The sequence below is a fragment of the Aulonocara stuartgranti genome (genome assembly GCF_965226115.1).
Source record: "Aulonocara stuartgranti genome assembly, chromosome: 6".
Lineage (NCBI taxonomy): Eukaryota > Metazoa > Chordata > Actinopteri > Cichliformes > Cichlidae > Aulonocara > Aulonocara stuartgranti.
The window spans coordinates 1,996,507-2,019,283 of NC_138944.1; the positions used below are offsets into that span (position 1 = coordinate 1,996,507).

At 46.6% G+C, this 22,777-nt stretch overlaps 1 protein-coding gene across 8 annotated transcripts in view; it reads right to left on the reverse strand.

The window, feature by feature from the left end:
• The window catches only part of neurl1aa (neuralized E3 ubiquitin protein ligase 1Aa), a 148,923-nt gene that overhangs the window by 7,703 nt on the left and 118,443 nt on the right, over positions 1 to 22,777 (reverse strand). For 4 of the 8 annotated variants that reach the window (XM_082537958.1, XM_082537955.1, XM_082537957.1 and 1 more), the window contains exons 2-4: positions 20,477 to 20,727; positions 19,896 to 20,217; positions 6,013 to 6,741 (exon numbers count right to left, since the gene is read on the reverse strand). In XM_082537958.1, the coding sequence (XP_082394084.1) occupies positions 6,013 to 6,741; positions 19,896 to 20,217; positions 20,477 to 20,578 (1,153 nt within the window). In that variant the 5' untranslated portion in view covers positions 20,579 to 20,727. Of the gene's footprint in view, positions 1 to 6,012; positions 6,742 to 19,895; positions 20,218 to 20,476; positions 20,728 to 21,038; positions 21,173 to 21,635; positions 21,704 to 22,777 lie in introns of those variants that run through there. The other 4 variants (XM_082537953.1, XM_082537954.1, XM_082537952.1 and 1 more) reach the window with 2 other exon arrangements.

A 22,777-nucleotide genomic window follows, 5' to 3' on the forward strand; every position in this document is an offset into this window, starting at 1 on the left:
ATGAATAATAAAAACAAAGAACATTAGGAACAAAAGTGAGACGCCGAGGTGTGAAGAACGGCCGCTGCAGTTTTCCAGGAGTGTGAAATAAATCAAATCTTGTTAAAAGTCTGTCCGCCTCCCTCTCATAGCTCCATCTTATCGCTGAAATCTCTGTAAACACAATCTTCAGACTGTCCAGCTGTCAAAATCCAGAGGAGCTGACAGAAATGTTCATCTTTAAGTATGCATGTGCGCTGCATTCTCAGTGAACGTGCTTTACAGGGAGGATTCGAGTCTAACGGGCTGCTTAACCTTTGGCTGATGGGTAATCGTACCTGCAGCCTGAGAAGAGCCCGTCTGAGCCCACTGCAGGAAACTCCTCTGCCCGGTTTCCTTTAAAGAACATTTTTATTTGAAGTCTCTATGTTAATAAAGACACAAACAAAGGGGTATTTATCTATAACATAATGAGCATATCACTCTTTCTGTGTTAGGGTCACACTCTGCCCACTTTAAAAAGTGAGGAGAAGAAGCGACGATGAGGAAACAAAAAACAAAGATCTGAAAGTCAGGGAAGGAGCAGCTGGGCCGACAGAAGATGAGAAGAGGAGGAGAAGGGGAGCGTGGCAGCTGCGAGGATGTGGGCGGTGAGACGCTTCAGTTGAGCGCGAGCGCGTTGACATTTTAATGGAATCTATAATACATGCGAAGTGGGTCACTGGATGGGTGTGCCATTTCCACGCCACGAGGCACAAGGTCCCCTCGCCGCCCGTCTCTCTCTCCAAGTTCAGCTGTCAGCTGCTCAAGTTTTCAGCTCTTTTCTGTGGAAACACACTAATAAGTGATTGGACAGAAAAATACTGAGTATCAAGTCAACCTGCAGATGGTGTGTCTTTGCAAACCCAGATGGTTAAGTAGAGAGTAAAGCACCAACGTGGAAGTCGGCCATCACTCAGTGAACTGCTTTGATTTAGTGTTTAATGTCTCGACAGGCGTTTCTCTCCCTGTCAGCCCTCGATTCAGAGCAAAACCACATTTTTCTCACCGGAAAATGACAAACACGGGGTTTTCAAAATCAGCTGCACGGCTAAATCCTCCAAGTAGTTTTTGCAAAACATGAGGAAACCAGGTAGTGTCAGGTTCTGCGTGCAGGTAAAGTTCTCTGAGGTCAACAATGTTAAACGCTAGCATGGATCAAAATAATGTTGAGACTGATTAAGATGAATTTGTGATAACCATTTTCTCGTCAATTAGCTGGAACCGAAACAGCGCCTGACTGCGGCTAATATGTTTTTCCATGACTCCGCACATAAGCGTTCATATCTAATTACATCACAGCTGTGGTCATTAAACAGAACTCGTGTTTATTTCATGAGACGACACTTCAACCGTGAAATAATAATTCGGTCAGATGTTCGTGTTCAGTCAAAACAGGATGAAGATTCTGGAACAATCTGGAAACACTAATGTGTAAATTGTTCTAACACAACAATCATGTTTGTGTGTGCACACATTAGTGTAGGTGGAACACGAGACTCATTTCCTCCCATCAGCCCAACCCTGAGCCTGGTTCTGCCCAAGGTTTCTTCCTGTTAAAAGGGAGTTTTTTTGTCCCGCTGTCACCAACTGCTTGCTCTGATTGTGGGGTTTTCTCTGTCTTTCTATATGGTCTTTACCTTTCAATATAAAAAACCTAGAGGTGACTGTTGCTGTGAATTGGCGCCATATAAATAAAATTGAATTGAATTTGAGCCTGTGAGCCTGACAAAATCGACTTAACTTTGTTTTAATTCAGCATTCCAAGATTGTGTCTCAGTGCTGGCACTAGCATGTCGACACTAGCATACTTGTGTAGTGCATAAATTTCAATAGTAAAAAAAATATTTGCTACCGTACACCATTTAGACACCTATAACGCACTGCATGTGCCCAGACTTGACACTTTGGTTCTCAAAATAGCAAGGCACATTATTAAAGACCGCTAGCAGGACTATAAGCAAATGTTTCATCAAGTGGCTCACTGATTCATGCACATTTGCACACATTTACCTTTGGCAGAATTCTGACATAGATTTAGCCATGTCACGAAACGTGTGCTAGCTAAACTGCTAGCTAGCAAATGTGCATGATTTAAAATCCTTGCGGATGACTCAGCCTCTGGTCAACGCATGAGCAGAGGTTGTCATTAAGTGGCTCACTGATTCATGCACATTTGCACAAATATACCTTTGATAGAATAAAGATTTCTGACATAGATTTAGCCATGTCAGGAAACGTAAATGATAAATGGTCTGTATTTGTATAGCGCTTTACTTAGTCCCTAAGGACCCCAAAGCGCTTTACACATCCAGTCATCCACCCATTCAGACACGCATTCACACACTGGTGATGGCAGCTACATTGTAGCCACAGCCACCCTGGGGCGCACTGACAGAGGCGAGGCTTCCGGACACTGGCGCCACTGGGCCCTCTGACTACCACCAGTAGGCAACGGGTGAAGTGTCTTGCCCAAGGACACAACGACCAACACTGTCCAAGCTGGGGCTCGAACTGGCAACCTTCCGATTACAAGGGGCCCTCCCAACTCTTGAGCCACGATCGCCCCAGATGTGCTAGCTAAACTACTAGCACACCTAAACTACTAGCTAGCACACGTGCATGATTTAAAATCCTCGAGCATGATTCAACCTCTGCTCAACGCACGAGGAACCGTGAGGAAGTGTGCATTCAAGACGATGAGAATGTCCACTGTGGGCTTCTGTGAACAGTGCTGAATGTAGACAGCCTCGTTTCTGAGGAAATTCCACAGAGCACCTTTAAATATCAAGACTGATATGGAAATCTTCTGACAGAGAGAGACACACACTGATGCACATATACAGTTAAACACGGCGTTCTTCAAACTGTAATGAGAAACTTCTAAAAGCCTCCTGTCGTTAAGGCTAACAGAACTGATTCAGTATTGATTTCATCCTCGGTGTCATTACCCCGTCTGAGCTCTCTCAGCTCACCTCACATATACTCGTGTGCCTGTTTGACTACAGCTGTCGCTTTCACAAAAGGTCCTTTACTTCACGCTTTGTTTGAAGCGACGACTGTTTGATCCCGCCGTCCCGAAGACGAGGAGCCCGCTGGGACACCTCTCTCCCTCTAGCAGGCGTGGTTTGAATTCAGCTTCAACTGAGAGCTAAATTGCTCTCCAGTAAACACAGAGCAATAAATCAGGCCGTTACAACTTTGAGATAAGAGGCATTTCCTAATTCAAAGCAGCTGGAAAGTAAAGATGATTCGCACCTCGGCGGGACTTCCGAGATGGGCCTCGATAAGAAAACGCGCCTTGGACCGCTTTCATTGTTCTGAGCTTCCTGTTTTGATGCGCTGCCAAGGCTTTCCGTTTTCAGTAAACGATTATTGGAAGTCCACACAGACCAACCAGATGGCCTGCGGTGCAGATAGTCGTAGTCAAAATGTAATTTAACAGTAAAATCTGTGACCTCCTGGTGTAATAAGAGCCGATACAAAGGAGACATTTAGATGTGTTTGGAATGAAAAACAAGAGCCTAACAGCCAATCAGCTGGAAGGAAAGGGGCTTTCTACACAGAGCTTCACTGAAGCTCGCTGTGATTCGTATCGACGTAGCTGTCACCGTTACTCTGGGTCAGGCTAACAGAGGGCCACATTAGCGAACATGCAGAACTGAGATTTCAAAGAGGCTTTTGATGATGAGCTGGTTAAAGTGCAGGTTATTCCCCTCTAACTTCTTTTAACCTCGGCTTCCTCTTCCGCTGCTGGTGAAGAAAAGCAGCAGGTATTTATAGATGCTCTTCCTCCACACAAACACTCGTGACACCTCTGAAAGGTCGTAGCTGTTTGGGCTGCCACGCCTCTTAACCGCTGCATTAATAGCAGACGGCGTTCACACGCACACGCACCTGTAGGACAGGCAGTATATGTTTGGCAGGGCAAAGTGAAGTGCACACACTTTCCTGTCATTATCAACCCATAAACAAACCTCCGGTGCCCTGACGCACAGGCGAAGTGTCCGGCCTGCTGAGACCTCACGTCGTCTCGGTCACACCGAAGCCTCTCGTGGCCACTTTTCCACCTTTGCTCGCTCTCTTCCTGTTTTTCGTCTCCTCTGAGAGTCTACTCCTCTCGCTAATCCTATGACTGTGTTTAGAGTCTTCCTGCTTTATGGGACGTCTGCTATAAATATTGTGACAAACAAGAGTAATAGAGCGCTCTCGCTAACTCTTGACCCTCTGGTGAATAAAGAGTCATGACCGTGACTGAGAAGTTGTTTTCCTCAGCCGCCTCACTGTCAGAGCGTTCAACACTTAACACAAATAGATTTGGACCCCAGGGAGGAAGTGGGGAGCCGAGACAAATTAAGATCAATACACTGATCTGTAAGTTCTTGACCTCTGGACACATCGCTGAGCTAAATGGATGGCTATTCTCACCATCAATTACTCTTCCACGGAGAATAGAGCGTGCAGTCAAAGACAAAAGGTGCTCGTTGCTCCACATACAGGAGGCGGAGCACTAGTGACACTTGCAGATATGTCTTAAAATAATAAATTAAAAAATAAAAACTGACCGATTGGCACCAGGGCCACCACTAGGGGGGGGACCGTGGGGTGCCTCGCCACATTTGGACATCCTGACGTATAATGGAGGAATAAATCTTGGAGCATTGTAACTTTTTCTTTTGTTGTGTTGCACGTTTGTTGTGTTGCTAAAATCTGGCCCGTTCTCATCTCCTCATTAACAACACTGTCCCCTGTTAAATAATAAAAACTCAAAGAAACTCCAAAGAGAACATGGTGAGATCATTAGGAGTGTACACGTCCTAAATATCTGAGTTTCGTATCAAAGCTCTTGATGCTGCGTTCACAATATATTAGCTTCGTTTTAAAGCGTTCTGCTACGAGCGCCAGTAAGAAAATGAAATCCAGAGCAGAAAATCCACAGTTAAAGTACCAACAATCAGCCGAACCTCTCATTTGGCAGAGGAAACGCAGACAGGAGCTTCCATATATTTGACTGATTCCTACATCGAAGGTTGATTCGTGTTCAGTGTTCGACTGCTCTGCTGGCAGCACACCTTTCACCGATGTTGTGCTACTGTGGTTCTGAACGCAGGCCAGAGTTTAAAGGTTTTTTGGGACAGGTGATCAGTGAGATTACCTGTTAGTGCTCTGTGACGTAGTTTCTTACGGACTCTGTTTCCTGTCACAGCAAACACGTATGTTCACACGTCAGAGGGTCTGAAAAAAACAAAAGGACCAGCAAACAGACGCTTGGTCACCTTTTTCAGATGCAGGGACCAGTGTTGTGAAGCAGTCCTTATGCAAGACCTGAACTGAGGAGCCTTTCTAAGAGTTCTGGACCCTCTTAAATACTTTCTGAGAGTGTTATTTGTCTTGATGTTCATTCGCTGGGTGGCAACCCAAAGGTGGGGAAGCAGCAGCAGCTACAAACGTGAGGGAACACGTGAGGTGGGCTTCAGTACAAAGCACCTCACAGATGTGCTGCAAATGTAGGCAGCTGAAGTCTCGCTAACTGGATGTGTAGAAGGATAATCAGCTGAGCCATCAGCTGATGTGGGACCGTGGCTGAGCTTGATTTCTCACCTGAACAAATGCTATGTTCAATGAAACCAGGACAAGGACTGACAGCAAACCTGCGTGATAAATAATTCAGCTTTACTTTGATCAGGAGAGGGTGGAGACAACATCTGGGGAACAACACTCGGAAAACAGCCCGAGGCGCTCAAACCTGGGCCTCTGCCTCTTTTAGTGAAACTGGTCACAAGCCGGGTGGCAACTAAAGGCTCACAGTTCAGCATCACCGTCTTAGAGCTGTTCAGTCCTTTGGAGAAGTCCAATAATATCTGTTATAATGGAGCAGTTTGTTCCTCTGATGTGTAACTTTCATTTGCTTTACATTATAAGATAAAGACCTACAATCACACAAAATGCCAGGGGCCTAAAAGTAGTTTAACCTTTGTTATTATGGTAACCTACCCAGAATCCTCAGCTGTGTCACTGCACCATGCAAGCCGAAGAACATCCACAGCGGGCGGGAGTTGTCCACGCACACCTGCATGCCCACGTTGGCGCCGTTGTGGCTGAGGATGACCTCCCCCTCCTGGTTGACCAAGAAGCCCAGGATGTCACTGCTCTGTAGAGGCGTCGGCACACGGCACACCGCCCAGAACTCCTTCCTGTCCACCAGGGCCTCGGGATTGTAGGGTAAGTCGCTGGGGCGCAGCACCGCCGGGTCGCAGGACGTCACACCGTAAGACAGAGAGCCCGAGCGCGCCGGGCTCGACTTGGTGACTTTGATGAACACTGTCTCGCCGATGCGCAGTGGCCGGTTCGTGAAGACCAGCGTGCGCTCTTCACGCGCGTGCTCGGATCGCGCCACCGTCTGCTCGTCCAGCGTCTTAATGTGGGCGCCGCGCAGCTGGTGGAAGTGGAGGTCGCTCTCCAGGGTGGACGGTAGGAGGGAGGACTGCTGGGAATTGAGGGAGTTCTGCGGGATGGGGCAGCTGGAGGAGGAGGAGGTGGAGGCCAGGTGGAGGGTGTGGCGGTGGGAGCGGCTGTGGGCTGGGCCACCGTCCTCCTGCTGCAGGTTGAGGTCGCACAGGCTGACGGACAGGCGCGAGTCGTCCGCTTCACGCCGCAGAGAGGAGGAGCGCACCGTGGTGAAGGAGCGTGGACGCAGGCAGTCTGCAGGAACAATCTCGCTGTCTGGAAGAGGAGGAGGAGAGGACAGCGGTTTAAATCAGCACTGCTGAGTTTTGCTCTGATTAGCAATTTTCCTAAAGCCTGCGGGAATGAAGTTTGCAGCTCACCAAGTCTGAACAGCACTAAGAGAAGGGCTGAATCTGCAGCTGGTCTGACAACATGATAACGATAATAAAAGAGCAATTTCATTTCACTAGCATGAGCTGGTAGCAAGGTAGGGGTGATTACTCGGTGCTGAGGCAGAGTGTCGGGAAGTGTGTTTAAAGGAATTAAAGACAGTAGTGGGTCGCTCCTGCATCTGCACAGGTGTACAATGCTGCACGGTGTCAGAGAGCAAGGAGGCTGTGTGTGTGTGTGTGTGTGTGTGTCAGTCAGCATGTTTACATATCTATGTGGGGACCAAAATCCCCCCCAAAATTATTAAGGCTCAAAATGTGGTTTTCTTGTCAGGGTTATGGTTATGGTTAGGGGGTTCGGGAAAGCATTATGTCAATGAGATGTCCTCACTAAGATATGAAAACAAGTGTGTGTGTGTTGGGGTGTGTGCTGGCTGCATTCCTTGCACTCCATAGTACAGTATCACTCCACAGACATCTATTAATATATACCAATACATGTCTTTAATAGCAGTGTAGTGGCCACATACAGACAAATGCACACCTCTGATAAACTCTCAGGTTGCTTCCCATCCTATGCGCTGACTCAGCTGCTTAAAATAACATCCTTAATGTGCCCTCCCACCTCGCCCTCCCACCTCGCCCCTCCTGGCCTGGTGGTAGGGGTAAAATTAGCCCAACACGCTGACAGCGCCCAGCTCCTCAAGCTTGGGTTTGTGTGAGATGTATTTGCAGAGCTGAACGCCAAACGAGACCAAGACGAAAAAAGAAAAAAAGAAAATGACCTCCTGTTCCTCTTAGATGATACTGAGAGACCCTCAGTCAAAACAAGAGGCACTTATTAAAACAGTGGGCTGGGGAGGTGCAGGAGGTCCAAGGATGAGAAACAGCCACCGACGGTCTCTGGAGAGTCTCGAGTCCTGGTCAGCTCTATCTGTCCAGGACCTGAGAGCTCTGACTTCAGATAAACCTCTTAGCCCTAATTACCAGGGCCGCAGGACGGGCTGCTAACTGTGAGCTGCAGCGGGGAAACCAGAACAGCCAAGCTTCTTATGATCCCACAGCTGACAGGGACACAAGCCAAAAAGGAGAGAGTCAGGACAGTCCCATTGACAGGGCCGCCCGAAGCAGGAAGCCTCCATCATCAGGACCGAGTAAATTTGAGATTAGCTTCAAATTGTGGAATTAATTTAACTGATTGAATCAGGTTTCAGATTTACAACTGTTCATACAGAAGCGTAACACCGGCAGTTAAAAGCAGTCTAAGGTACCGTGACATACAACACACAGAACTAGGGATGAGACTCAACATGCTGTCAAGGATAGAAACGGTGTCTTTATGTCCTTTACGTCCTACAGCGGACTCTGTGTGAAAGTGCCAGCACAAAACCTCTCTTTCAGTCTCAAAGCTGGTCTCATCCTTGTCCTCCACTTTACTGGAATTTTGTCCCAATAAAAATGGAAACTGGATGTAAACAAGTCTAAAAAGCAGATCTATCCTTCAGGTTGATCAGGCCCAGTGTACATGGAAGATGGACATCACCAGTTGGTTTTTCCTACTGGAAACTGGAGCATTGAGGTTACCCTCCAAAGTCTCGCTCCATTTGAAGGTCTATTTCATTCTAAATGTTAAAAACACATCAGATTCACAACAGAGAGCAGAGATCAGAAAAGTGTTTAATGAGGTCATGAATGAAGTAAGAGATCATTTTTGTGCCTCCACACCCAGAAAACCTGCCCTCTGCTGACAGGGTGAAACCATCGCATTGGCTCCACTGTTCAGGCTGCGCGCCTCTGTTTCATACAGCCGATGCTGCTGGAGTAAACCGACTCATCCCCATCAGTCACTGACCTTTAAACTCTACTGCTGCTGGCACAGATGAGATTTTCAGATCAGTTTTCAGGTCAGCGACCAAGATTCAGACGACTGGATCACGGCATCATTGCATACTCTGGATATTGTCCAAATAAAAAGGTGGAAGCAGAATTCGTCCGTCTTCTACCTCCTTTGACTTTCATTTGAATCTGTTGTTTTGGATAATCACTGACACATTTCAGAGTTTTCCTCATTCCCTGATCCAAGCTCCACCGTCACACCTTAATAAAACGATCACCTAAGAGGATATCTCACTCATCTACAGAGACGCTGACTGGCATCAAATATCAGTCTGTGATATGTTGGAGTGAAGTGGAGATGACAGCAGTCTGCTCGGCGCTCCATCCTCTGAGAGTTACACGTCTGATTTTCTGCATCATCGCTGAAATGCCGTCTGATGAGATCGTGCGCTGTAAAGCCGAGACCGTCGTGTCAGTCGTCGATTAAAGCTAGCTGCTAACTCAGACCGTGACGCCCTGTGATTAATGTTTAATGGGACTAAGGCCTTGTAATCGTGCTAATTGATTTCTCAGCGAGGGATAAAACGGAGAGGACAGTGCCTTTGGTGCACAGGGCGACTCCCAAAGACTGCTAATCAACCATTAAACACCTCTGCTCAGAAGCGTGCAGCAGTTTCCCCAGAGTCCCCGAGGCTAGCTGTAGATGACTAGCTTGAATTTCATCTACTTTCTCAGCTATCAATCCCACACTGATGGACTCTCAGCCTCCATGAAAACCAGGGCTTAGAGGAGATTCTGTGCAAATGAACGGCCTGACGACGTGTGGATGTTGGGATGTTGGGTTTTAATTGAACAGCTCAATCAGCCACGTAGTCCATTTCTGGATTTTATGCAGTTTCCTTGGAGCTTCATTTGCTGAAGGGAGACCTTTAATGAAGCAAAGACTCCTTGATGAAGCCTTACATTTCACTCACTGATGATGAGGGAAAGCCTCTCCTTTTAGGCATGCCGCCCGGTCGCTCTGACTCAGTGGGGGATGTGAATGACATCACCAAACCAAATTGCGTGCCTCTTGCAGTTATCTGCTGCCCATCACTCTGTCGCAAATTGGATTACGATGGGACAGACTTTGTTGCAAGACTTCCGGGACTGGAGCTGATGATGGCATGCCTCGAGGGAGGATAACAGCGAGAGGAGCAAAGCCGGCAAAGGAGGGGGTGGTGCTGCCCGTGACGGTGCTGGATTTGTGTAGAAAGGAATTGATGGAGGCTTCCAAAGAGCCGCACATCATCTCCCTCTCTCGCACCTTCAGTGTCGCGCTGATGCAAATGCAGAATGTGTGAACATTAACCCATATACACGGGAAATTTATTTCTCTAAAAAACTCATCTTTTATCAGCTTTTCCCCTGTGAAGCTCCTCTCAAGGTTTATGTTCCCTTTTACGTCTCACTCTCTTCCCCTTCCTCCCTCACTTTTCAAAGAGCAGTCATTTCAAACTCATACCAGATTGGGCACAGTGTATTCTTCTCTCTGCTTTTTTATTCATCAAAGGCCGGAGAGACGGAGCAACGCCGTACCGCATGTGCTCCTAATGCTCGTTGTTAGCTTGGGAGGACAGAGAGAGCTCTGAAAGGACTGCAGAACATTTACTGTGTGTGTGTGTGTGTGTGTGTGTGTGTGTGTGTGTGTGTGTGTGTGTGTGTGTGTGTGTGTGTGTGTGTGTGTGTGTGTGTGTGTGTGTGTGTGTGCCCAGCATGCGTTTGTGTGCCCGTGTCCGTTTGCGACCTCACCAGCTGCTGCCCACTAATCATGGTGCACCTGCGTTTTTAGTCGATACAGGCCTTTTGTCCTATTGGTCCCTTTCAAAGCCGCCACTTACAGATGCTCTCCTATTGGCCGATGCCACATTTTCTTCACTTTGCATTAAACACTGCATTTGTGTGAGTGTGTGCGCTCACGTCTCTCTAACACTGCAGCTGCTGACTGTGAGCCTGGAGGAGCTGGAGAAATGAAGCAGAATCACCTGATTCTTCACTTCTGAGTGAGCTGCAAACCAAACGTAGCACCTGTTGGGCTGATCTATCGCGAGTGCATAGACGGGAATCGGCGGGGTGGGCGGGTCAGTGGAGAATGGCAGCGTGCCCGTTTTGGCCCGCGCAGGCTAGCACCGTAAATGTTTTTAATTAGCGAATAGCCACAAAGCAGGTTAGCTAATGCTGCGCATGGGGAGGCGGATAGAGGGAGAGGCTGGCTTAGCGGCTTTGCTAGCCTGAGCAGAAGGAACGTGCCAGGGGTTTGAGCCGGTGTTGGAGAGAGGGTGTGGGGGGCTGGAGGTGGAGGATTTACTCTCTCTCACGCACACAGTCTATCTCACAGGGCTTATCTTTATCCACAGTCTGTGGAGGGTTTCATCTGATGTCAGCAGAGATGGAGAGACTGAGAGGGAGAGCTGGAACTCGGAAAGACAATGAAAAGAAGGATCCTGAAGAGATTTGAAAGCGAGAGAAGAGGACTCGGGGAGGGTGTCTGCAGATGTGAAGGGAACTGTCCAGCTGGGATCAGCTAAGAGGGCTGGAAGGTATAGCTGGATATCCGGGAAGCTTTTGTTATGAATAGATAAAGCGGAGTGAGGGAGACAACACAGAAAGAGGCAGCGTGGAGCTCGGCAGTGACCGACCTGGGGATTAAAACAACGCAGACCGACTGGCCAAGCGAGAGAGCGAGCAGGATATAAAACAAGAGCAAGAGAGGGACAGTAGAAGGGAGGGATGGAGTCAGAGGGGTCTTTGTGCTAGATGTTTGGGAGTTCTTTATTCCCTGGCACTGGCCCAATCCCCAGTCCCAAATCGGGCTGGGAGGCTTTGAACCCGGGGCTTTTCGAAAGAGCAGCATGCTCTCAGGGCAACACATGGCCATAACAAAGAGCCGGGCAAAATGCCCGGTAAGTCACAAAAGCCCCGTCCCTTAGGTCATCGGCAGAATTCAGCATGTGCCGCCGTGTCTCTGCCAATCGGCATGCCAAGACCTCGGCGCTAATAACCTCCATCATAAGGTTCTTATAATAAAGCCCCCCAGTTTTATTCCCGTGCTCGCACACGGAGAAAGGCTAATTATTACTGCGAGGAGACCGACAGCCCCTCCACAAACATCCAGCACTCTGCTTGCACACATATGGAGGAGAGTGCATTCATCACTGTTGGAAAATGAACCGTCTAATGTGAAAGGTGCTTCTTTCAGACCAGCTCACAGGATTCATGCATAGCTCTGCTTACTTTTAGTGTCTTTCAGCTAATGTTTAGACTCACAACTCGTTCACACGTCGTTTCCAGCCACACAAAACATAAATGTCTGTCGGGGTCACTTCCTCTATGAGTTTAAAGGTTTACTTTATGCTTCTTGTATTCTGTGAAACCCTGACGAGGTCCACAGCTCTTAAAATTTACGGGTTGTCTATTCTTAGACCTGTTTTTTGTTTTATTGGTGCATTTCCTTCTTTTGGCATGTTTAAAAATCTAACACTTTAAATAAGCTGACAGTCCAGGCTCTGTCTAAATGCTGGGACATTTGTCCTTTGAGTTTTTCCACTTCGTCCTAAATTTGTTCACATCCATTCTGAGAGGAAACTCGGGTTCCCGTCGTCGGCTGTTTGTAGTGTTCTCTTTCCTTTTAAAATGCATATTTAAAAATGTTTAAGGTTCATTTTCAGTCACCATTATTTTTGGATTATATTTCAACTTACTGTCATTTTTACTCTCCATTTAGATTTAGGCACCCAAACTGTTTGGTCAGGGCTTAAAACACCTTTTCACAGACCAAATACACAAATCCTACTTTTAAATATATGTATAGATTATTCCGACTCATTTTGTTACAATGACAACATTAAAGGAAATGTAGGAACATCTAAACATGGAGAACAAAACGAGAAACATCGGCACTCAGATAAAAAACAGTGACTTATATCAGTTATTTTGGAATAACAACGATTTTCATTGCTAATTAACTAAATGGTAAATATATGGAAAAGCAGTAGCAAAGAAAAGATATCACTGACAACACCTGTGACACTGATGAAGTCAGTGAACTTAAAATAGAGACAAATTTGACATAACAGTGTGAAAACTATCCAAGCGATCCTAGTTTACCTCACAGGGTTACCGTTCAAGCATTAAAGCCTCCTCTGGGGGATCGTTACAGGGTTTAAACTCCTGTTTACTGTTGGAAACTGTGCTTTTCAAACCAAACCTGGAGGTGAAAGAGAAGCTAAACAGCAGCTGCAGGAAAAGGAAGTGGGGGAGTGGTGGGCTCCAAGGTGGCTTGCAGATGTGCCGTAACTGCTTAAACAGTACACCCACTGTGAGATGTGTGGAAGAGCGAGCCGAGCCCAAAGTAACACTACGCTCGATTAAGATACCGATTCCCCAAAAGACTCGGAGGGCGACTGAGACTCTGGCAGCGTCTCCACTGAGCATCGCGATCTGAACTCTGTTTGGTCCGATTTTACCCAGAGTTGAGAAGAATCAGTCGACATGAATCTCGATGAGTCACCGCTACTTTACCCCTGTTAAAAGTTCTCTGCTGGACCGCTCAGCGCTTACAGAGAGCCCGACTCAGCCAAAGCACGCTCATTTGAAACGAATCGTAAATGCCAAATCATACAAATCCTGTTTACTCTTCTTAGCCTTTGAACTCTCTCACCAACAGCCATCATGAATTATACGCAGCTCGGTTTAGCCAAGAAACACAGCGTTGCTAATTTGCTTTGCTTGGTGTCTTGAGGTCTTTACAACACTGAACCCACTACATTTCCTAAATGAGAAGAGAAAAAGAGCAGATTTACACCATCTTTTCTGCTTTGTGTATTTTTATTGGAGGGCCTGTGTGAAGCGTCAGGATTTGTAAGTGCCGCTATTAACTGGGAGGCTGAATCCTGCCAAGTCAAACACCAGCGCCAGTCAAGTGCTCGCAGCAATCAAATCATCATTTCACTGAAAGCAGTCGGTTTCTCCCAGAAGTAGGGGAACCCGCGCCGCAGAACTCAAACACAGCTAATAGACTCCTGTCACTCCAGAAGTTGGCGGAGTTCCTGCGTCGGTGCCAGAGTACAGTACGGAGGGAGACAGAGGAGATCAGACTCGGTCGCTGTGTCCGAAAGAAAAGAGTGTTTATTATTCTCTGAACACACTTTTGGACTTTAATAATTAAGATTTGTCACGTCTCATTACGCGGCGTTCTCATCTCGTCATTCGATGTATAGAACGTTTTTCACTGCAGATAGTGTGTGTGGCTTTGGCAAAAGAAACCAGACTGTCTTCTTTATAGACTCACTCGGTGAGTCCCACTTTCTTCCCACTGTGACAAACAGACCCTCATGCAAAGCCAAGAATCTAGCCCCGCTTTCATAAACTTCTTCTAGGGACCAAATTCTAAGAAGACGACCAGGACGAGGAGCAGGGAGGTTTCTGGTAAAAGGCTCGAGAGTTTCCGAAGAAAAAACAAGAAATATTCTTCTACTGCTGAATGACAGCAAGTTAATGAAACATTAGAGATTTGACGGCACAGAGTAATGTTGTCAGATGATATCATTAGAGCAATGCAATAGAGCTAAAACAGCAGAGATCACAACACGAGATATCTGGAAAGTGGTGAAAGCTGTTTTTAGCCCACTGATATCAAACAGACTGAAACAGTAAAACTACCAGCATGTTCATTACGCCAGTTTGCAGGGAAACTCTTTAATGTCACATTACTTCTCAGAAGTCTTGAGTAAAGTTGACGACAGCGTCTGAAGTTTATCCGTGTTTTGCAGTGACTAATCAGGTGTCGGACGTCAGTGTTAAACGCTGCCAGATGCGAGCTGCATTTTATTTTGACAGCTCCAAAGAAAAAAGACAAATATTGTGCCTTATCACCATTTCCAACATTTTTAACATCAGTCAAGGGAAACCTGCTTTCAGCTGCTCTTCCACCTGCTTTCCGAAGCAAACCTGCTGCAAAGCTACCCGGGAGCACATGAGCGATGCAGTTTCTATCAGAGGTGGCATCGCTCACTTTAGCCTCACCGAGGCTGTCGTGTTGCGAACGGTTCAGAACGGGACGACCCCGCCTCGCACGCCGACACGCTGTCAGAGATAAGCTAGCTCTGACACATCTCGTGAAAGACGTAAACAAAGAGCTGCTCCTGCTGCGCCTTCATCCGTCAAAGCTTCGCACATTGTTTTACTCTCGCTGCACTTCTTTACACCTCGTGCACATCTGTCATCTTTGTACAAAAGCACAGCTCTGCGGTCTCTGCGGAGTCGTCCTGCAGAATAACACGAGGTTACGTAAGCGAGAGGAGCGTGCGGCTTTCAGCACGCCACTGCCCCACGTTTCATGGTTTAGAGTTTAAAATCGGCGCCACCTTCATAACTGCAAGTGTTTTGAGTGACAGCAAGTGTTTTTGCTTCCTGTTGGCTCAGTGGGACCTCATTCTCCAGTCCAAAGCTACCCCGTAATTCAATCCATCACTTGAGGAAAGCTGAAAACACTGCAGATATCAGAGGCTCTTTGGAGAGTGTAACTACAGCTTTCCTCCATTCCTCTCTTCCATGTTTTGTATGAACTAAATTAACTGCTGTGCTTCTTTGGGGTGGCAGCTAGATTGGCCAACACCTACTCTGAGTCAGCCCGGTCGAGAGGTGTTAGCGGCCTTGAGGCTTTGCAATCAGACTTTATTCTCTCTCGTCCTTCAGGGAAGTCCCACAGAGGGCCCGTCTTGATTAAAGCTCCACAGTGACTGACTCATACAATCTGAGTCCTGCTGGCTTCACAACAGCTGGAATTACTCAGATACTCAACCTCCTTCCCGATGTCAAGTAAAGTCCTGCTGTGTGTGTGTGCGTGCGTACGAGAGTGACGGCTAACCCTAGGAACCGGGAAATCAGTGTATATTAAACTGCCTTTGTGGCTCGTTGGATTTCAAGCCTGTGGGGACGGCTTCGGTCTGCCCAAAAGATTATCCTGGCAAACCTCCACAATATTGTGTTTGCCCCGTTCGAGCCAGGTGCAGTCAATCACTCGCTACCCCAGGCTTCTAAGCGGAGAAGTAACTATATCTGACACCTTTCTCTGCAGCAGGAGCCTAAAATACAGAGATGTTTGTATGCTGCGAAGGCTCCAAACTTTCCTGGCAAAGCAGACTGACGTGAAAAGAAATCACGTGTATAACAAAGCTGCGTGTGTGTACACGTAGTGGAGTCGCTCCATCATTTTTATGGCCCAGCTTCATGGAAGGTGACAGGTGAAAGTCTTAAAATTGCTCTCGTCGCGCTCGTGGAGGCGTGAAAGCACTAAATCGCCCCCCCCGGACTCTTCGTGTGTGGTGTCGCCCTCGTGGTGATTACTGCGGGGCAGACTATCGTATGACACGGTTCCCATTTCAATCGTTCTACATCAAAGTCATCCTAAATGTCACCTGAGGTCATCCTCCGATCCTGAGCCGACCTCAGAACAGCCTCGAGGTGGTGAACAAACGACAACTCGCAGCCCACTGAGGCTGCTCGACACGCTGGCCTGGACGTGGTAAAAGAAACAGTGGGATCAAATTATGACGATTAAGCTTCTCTAAAATCTCACTGACTGAAAATAGAGAAAAGATGTTTTGTATTAACATTAGGTCAGATGACCTCGTTTAATTTTAATAACAAACTCACATCGCAGTGTTTTGCCAGATTGAACATAAAGTCAGAGTTTTACACTTATGTTACTGAACTGCTCCCAAAGAGAAGCACAGCGGTCTCAGGACAGAGAAGTGTCTGCGTGACAGAGGAAACAGGACGATACGCACACTCTGCTCCAATAATTAAAGCAACACTTTCATCAGAGCATCAAGCTATTGATCTGGTATTTTATGAAGTAGCAGCACGGGCTGTAAATCAGTTTGAGCTGAAGTTCAGTCAGGTTCCCTAGAGGGGCAACAATGACACAGGATGATTTTCCAGGTGGATTTCACGGGCACTTTTCCCCTTCTCATCTTTCCTGACTCTCTTATCACTAGTTTTGCATTTGCCTAGAGTCCATGTGGTGATACCAGGACCCTACAGCTCCTCCGGGATGGCACATCAGCAGCAGGCTTGCTGTGCCCCCCAGTAGAGTCTCAGGAGCATGGAGACAGGCCCTTAACCCATCAGCAGACACAGCATCTGCTCCTTTGTGCAAAGAGGAACATTATGAGCACTGCCAGAGCTACAAAATGACCTCCAGCAGGCTGCTGGTGTGAATGGCTCTGACCACATGATCAGAAAAAGACCTCATGAAGGCGGCCGAGGGGCCGAAGTCCATTAGTGGACGCTGTGTTCAACACCTGGCATCCTGAATTGTCATTTACGATAAAATACCAGAATTGGCAGCCCTGTGCTTTTCACAGGTGAGAGCAGGTTCACCCTAAGAACATGTGGCCAACGGGAAAGAGTCTGCATAAGCCTGCCTGTAACATCATTCAGCATGCCCATGGTCTGTGGAGGCATACAATGTTAACCTACGGGCAGGGACGACATTTTTAGACTCATCGTCAGGCCCTACGCAGGGGGCCCTGGGTTTCCCTCGGTGCTCCACAATGCGCAGCCCCACATGACGAGAGTATGCAGGCAGCTCCTGGAGGATGAAGGAACTGATACCATTGACTGGTCCTCACACCTGACCTAAATCCAACAGAACCCCTCTGGGATGTTTCAGTCCATCCATCACCACCAGGTAGCACCTCAGACTGTCCAAGAGCCAGTGATGCCCTGGAGCAGATCTGGGATACTGTCCCAGATCCCTGATGATGTCAGGCACGCATGTAGCCACTTATTAAACGGAGCAGCTAATATTAATTGTCTGTGGGCTGTAAGAACGGCAGGTGAGAGCACTGAGCTGCAGAGCAACAACCTGGGAGCACCTGAGACAAGACCAGCCTTGCACTTGTTTTACCATTAGTCACAATAAAGCAAAGCACCTGCCTAAGGTAAGCGTTCAATAAAGGAAAACAGCCCTCCAAATATGAACTGACAGTCAGTAAATGCATCAGAGTCATTAAATAAACTGGGTGCCAGTAACTGTGCAGCGTAATGAAACAGCTGGAAGAAGAAGCATGTAAAGTGCTATGAAGACAGGCAGAATGGGTGATTTGGAGAGATACTGGAGGCTTTTCAGTGCGTTTGAATCACTGTCCCCACTGAATGAACACACGACCACAGGCTGCTGTACGTTATGAAACTGTTGCGCTGCATAAACAAGCTGTACAGTTAATCCACCACAGAATTTTAATTCATTCTTTATGTAGCGAGGATTACAGCATTTCCAAGCAGGCACAGTGAATAATCTCACGCAGTGCTGTTAGAGACGGACGTGGAGAGAAAATAAATGTTATTGATCTGAGAGGGGACTCTGGCAGGTGCGCTGTAGCTTGGTTACAACTGTGAACATCACAAATTAAAATTTAAAAAAAGGGGCTTAAAGATAAAATGTACACAACTGCCAGACCAAATTGATCCAAGACAGCGATTAGAGTGGCGAGGACTACAGCTACTACTGTAGCTGCTCCATAAATAAAGCCTCGGATGTGGCCTGTGCAGTAAAAAGGTTCCTGAAACGCACAGAAACGTGATGCACAGAGCTGACACAATTGGCCTTTCACCATCACAAAGATGGTGTCTGGTCTGGGTGATGCATTTCTCTCTCTCAGCCTTTGGTAGTGCCCCCCCCTCTGAACAGGCCCCCGTTTATGAGGGCAGATGTCAGTCTGTAGGCCCCCTGAGACTCACTCTGTAGGCAGCCCTGCACATGGCCTGACAGTAAAAAGACAGTAAGGATGACTTAAGCAGAAGGCTTAAAGGGGAGAGGACCAGTTTCTGATTAAAACGGTGCTTGAAGCAGTGTCTTCGAGGGTCAGGCATCTCAGAAAGATGTTCGACAGAGAGTTTAATCACCCTAAAGCTCCGGGTGCTAAGCTCAGCTTGTGCATTTGATGTGCATGAACCCTTTTTTGAATGTTCCTTTAAAATGAAACAACCATTAATAACCATTTTTCCTCCCTGCAAACACCGACTGAGTAGGAAAAATGTTGCAAACGGCAACGAGACTTTTAGCAATTATGGTGTAAAAACAGAGAAAACAAAGAATATGGATTCCCCTCATGCTCGGGACACTACACATCCGCCGCTGCCAGCCTGGAGGAGATATTGTCAACCAGCACAAATACAATCAAACATGGGACATGTGACCCCTGGTGTATTTTTACAACAGCATCCGCTCTGAAGGGGAAAACAAGAACGAGCACACAAGTTCCCACATCAAAGCCACGGCCATACTATCCTGTGCTATGTACGCAGGGTATGCATGCTAAGCTACGTAGCATAGCTGGATAATGCACAACAGTGTGCCTCCGCTGCTCTGGTGTAAACATGTGGGCCAAATATTTCTGAGGCTGGCCGAAGGCTTTACTGCACACAGCAGCGGGGTGAGTAACCTGTAGACATACAGTAAACAAAAGGAGAACTCACTTTTTCAACAGCAGTGATGTTAAAAGTAAAAACACCAACATGAAAGGTTGTCTTTACACCCGGTTACTTTCTTATCACTTTAGAGGTTTTTCAAAGTGACGAGAAAAGAAGGTGACCGTGGCTAAGGTAGATACAGGTGTGTCATCCACCAATCAGAAGGTTGGTGGGTCTCCGTATTGCTCCCAACACATTCACCTGACTGTGTATGACATCTAAAGCAATATGTATTGGTACCATTCTCCAATCCTTATCTTGGATGTTGATGCATGCAGGGCTAAGATGTACAAATTAAAGACTCTGAATTGAAGATTTTTGGTGATCAGCTGTGAAAGAACTTTTCTTCAAGGTTATTCTAGAAGGACAAAAGCTAATTACTCATGAAACGCAGCACTGGGGCTGGATTAAGCTGCCTGTGGGGACCGGTGGACAAAGGCAGCTGGGCGCTCTTATTGAACACCCACCATTTTCCAATTAGTTTGGTAAATCTTGACTAAATAAAGACGGACTAAGGTAAAAGCGCCATGTTTGAATTCTATTAACTATATTTAAATATTCTGACACAGAGCCCTTCTACATGGCAGGGTGGTTTGATCTTTTATAAACAGTTATTTACTTTGTTATTGGATGATATGCACACCAAGCCCATCAAGACACGCCTCATTCCCTCCACCATGTTCTTACCTAGCAGCTGCACGCCGCGGGTCAGGCCGTAAACATCAATGAGGGCCCAGAGGGGCTCGGCCGTGCGGACCCCGCTGAAGAACAGCATGGGACTGGACTCGTTAATGCGGTAGAAGACTCTCCCTTTCTTGTCCACCCAAAAGGCGATGACGTTGCCCTCGTTGGCAAATTCCTCGGGCAGCGCCTTGGCCCAGAAGCCACTCTGAGACACCAGGTCAGGACAAGCGTACTTGGGAAGGTTGTCTGGGTTTATTCTGGAGGGGTCTTTAGCGGTGAAGCCCAGACGCAGAGCCCCACTCCAGCAGCACTGCTTTTTGGTAATCTGCAAAGAAGAAAACTTGTTGGTACGTGAAAAATATCAAATTATAAAAATGTTTCCATGAATAGAAACGTCTGCTTTTTGAGGCTTTAAATCAATAACTGCATCACGTCTATCCAACACAGACAGCGAATTTGAGTTTACACTGGGGGACAAAACCTTTTAACTGTCAAGCTAAGATAAAACTAAGACAACAGTTTTGACAGTTTAAAAGCTCTCAGACACTCGAGAGGAAAAGTGCTCCACTCTGTGAAAAATGTACCTTGAGGCGGACTTGCTCATAGAGCGTGATGGGCCGGTTGCTGAAGGTGATGGCATTGCAGAAACTGGCCTGCCTCTTTGCTGTCTTCTGGGCAAGGTCCATGACAATTTGGGACCCCTTGGCGTTTGGATGGAATAGAAGTGGGCTGATGGGGAGAGGCCCACCGACACTGCCACAGTGGATAGGCAGGCACCTCTTGGGTTTGTGGTGACATCGATGTGACGTGGACGGGAATGGGCCACCAAGGGAGTCTAATAAGGCAACGAGAGACAAAAGAGCAGAACAAAGCCATGAATTTCATTGAAAACAAACCAAATAAACGTCCTAATTAGGAGCAGGAGGTTAGGTTCCAGCAATGCAGTTAGCATCTGATGTTTGTAATTCAAAATGTTATCACACAAAATGACATCAGATAAGGAAATATCATCTAGGATTTGGTTCTTTGTTGATTATCTGTGAGTAGAAGAGTAATAAGCTAATCAGCAATAATCACACTGGGCCTGCAGGCTGAAAACTTTCAAAAACACATGTCCAAGACAAATGATGCTCTTTAGTTACTCACAAAATGAGCTGTTCCCAGACAAACAGCCATTCTGAAATCTAATGGCTGCATTACATGGTCCGCGTTGGCCGTGAGACGCTCTGTTGGACATCTGTGACCACAAATTCTCAGTAGAAGCCGTGTGAAGTATGATGCTGTTTGAACATATTGCATATACATTATTTGACCCAATTAACACTGACGTTATGGTATAATTCTTGCAGTCCAATAACCAACCAAACAGGTCAATTGCAAGTTTCTAGCAAGACTAAATATCACATATCGCGCTTGGTCATGCACTTCAACCCAAAACCCGGCAGTTCGATGGCTGCTTTCCGGTGGTGAAGAAGACTCGCAGAGGAAGGCATGACTGACTTGATAATTAAATGCATGGGCAGCAGAAGTGCCTGAATGGAGTCCGAGTGAGAGGAGTGTGACCGCAGCACTTGAGCAGCTACTAGAAACATGCACTTGAGCAATTTTCACAGATTTTCCACGGCCACTAACCGCCAGGTTAGAAAGACTAAATTAGTATTCTGCAGCTGAGCTGAGAGGAAGTTTTTAGCTTTGAAGGAGAGAATCCTCAAAATTCGACTGATCTGATATTCAATACGTTACCATTCTGAGATGCTAAATGCCTTCCAGAAGTTTCTGTATTTGTGTTTAAACATTCCAGTATTTTGTGGTTATGGGGTATAATCCATCTTCCTGATGTACCCGCTTTCCCTCGGCTTGTCAGGCCCCCGCTTACATCAGTTAGCGATTAGCGTTTTCCTCACCTGACCAGCTGTATCTACAAAGACTGCACTTGTATCCTCTCACAGCAATAATTCAAAGCAATACCAACTGTGATTGTAAGATAAGAGATCTATTGAGAGTCCTATTGCAGACTCAAAGCACTACATGTTTCATAGCTGTGTTGCATTATGGACTACTCGAGCTACTGTCAGCAGAGAAATTGGTCTGGCTGTCTCTTCTTTCATAGATTTCTCCGGGTATGATTTGCCATCTAGAAAGAAATTCCATCTCCTCCGGTCTGAGCGATTGATACATCACAATAAACATCAGCAAATCCTGATGTTTATGCTGAATGTTTCAGTTTTTCCCCACCAAACTCCAGTCAGCTGTGCTGAAAATGTTTCAACACAGAAATGCCTGGCTACATATTAGGGCTGCCACAAACGATTATTTTAATAGTCGACTAGTCACCGATTATTTTTGCGATTACTCGATTAATCAGATCATCATCCATTGGACGTAAAACATACAGCTTATTGAACCAGCAGCATCTGCTCTTATATAACTATCATTAGCTTACAGCTTTAAGTGCTTAAGGTATGTGCTAACTAAAAATAAAGACAAGATGATAGTTTATTAAATTTTAATGAAATTTGCAGATTGCTCCTTGCTATCTAAAATATAACAGGACACCGGAGTATATTCTCGAGCATCTAAGTGACTTATGTATCATGTTTAACCTGAGTAGCGAAAGACTGCGGTGGGTTTGAAAATGATTTGCCGGGAGTCCGGTGTTCTCACGGCTCTAGTTAGCCTTGCCCCCGGCTCGCTATCGAGCTAGTGGGTAACAGACGTCTCCGAAAACGTCGGAGCGCTTTTGAAAATATGCGGTGTCCTGATAAACTGAGCAGATATTTGAGGTTTACACAGCTACATTCTCGCCTGAAAATATGTTAAACGTTTATTTTGTGACCCAGAAAGAATAATAAGAGTAATATTAAAACTAAGCAGCTGCCGCCATT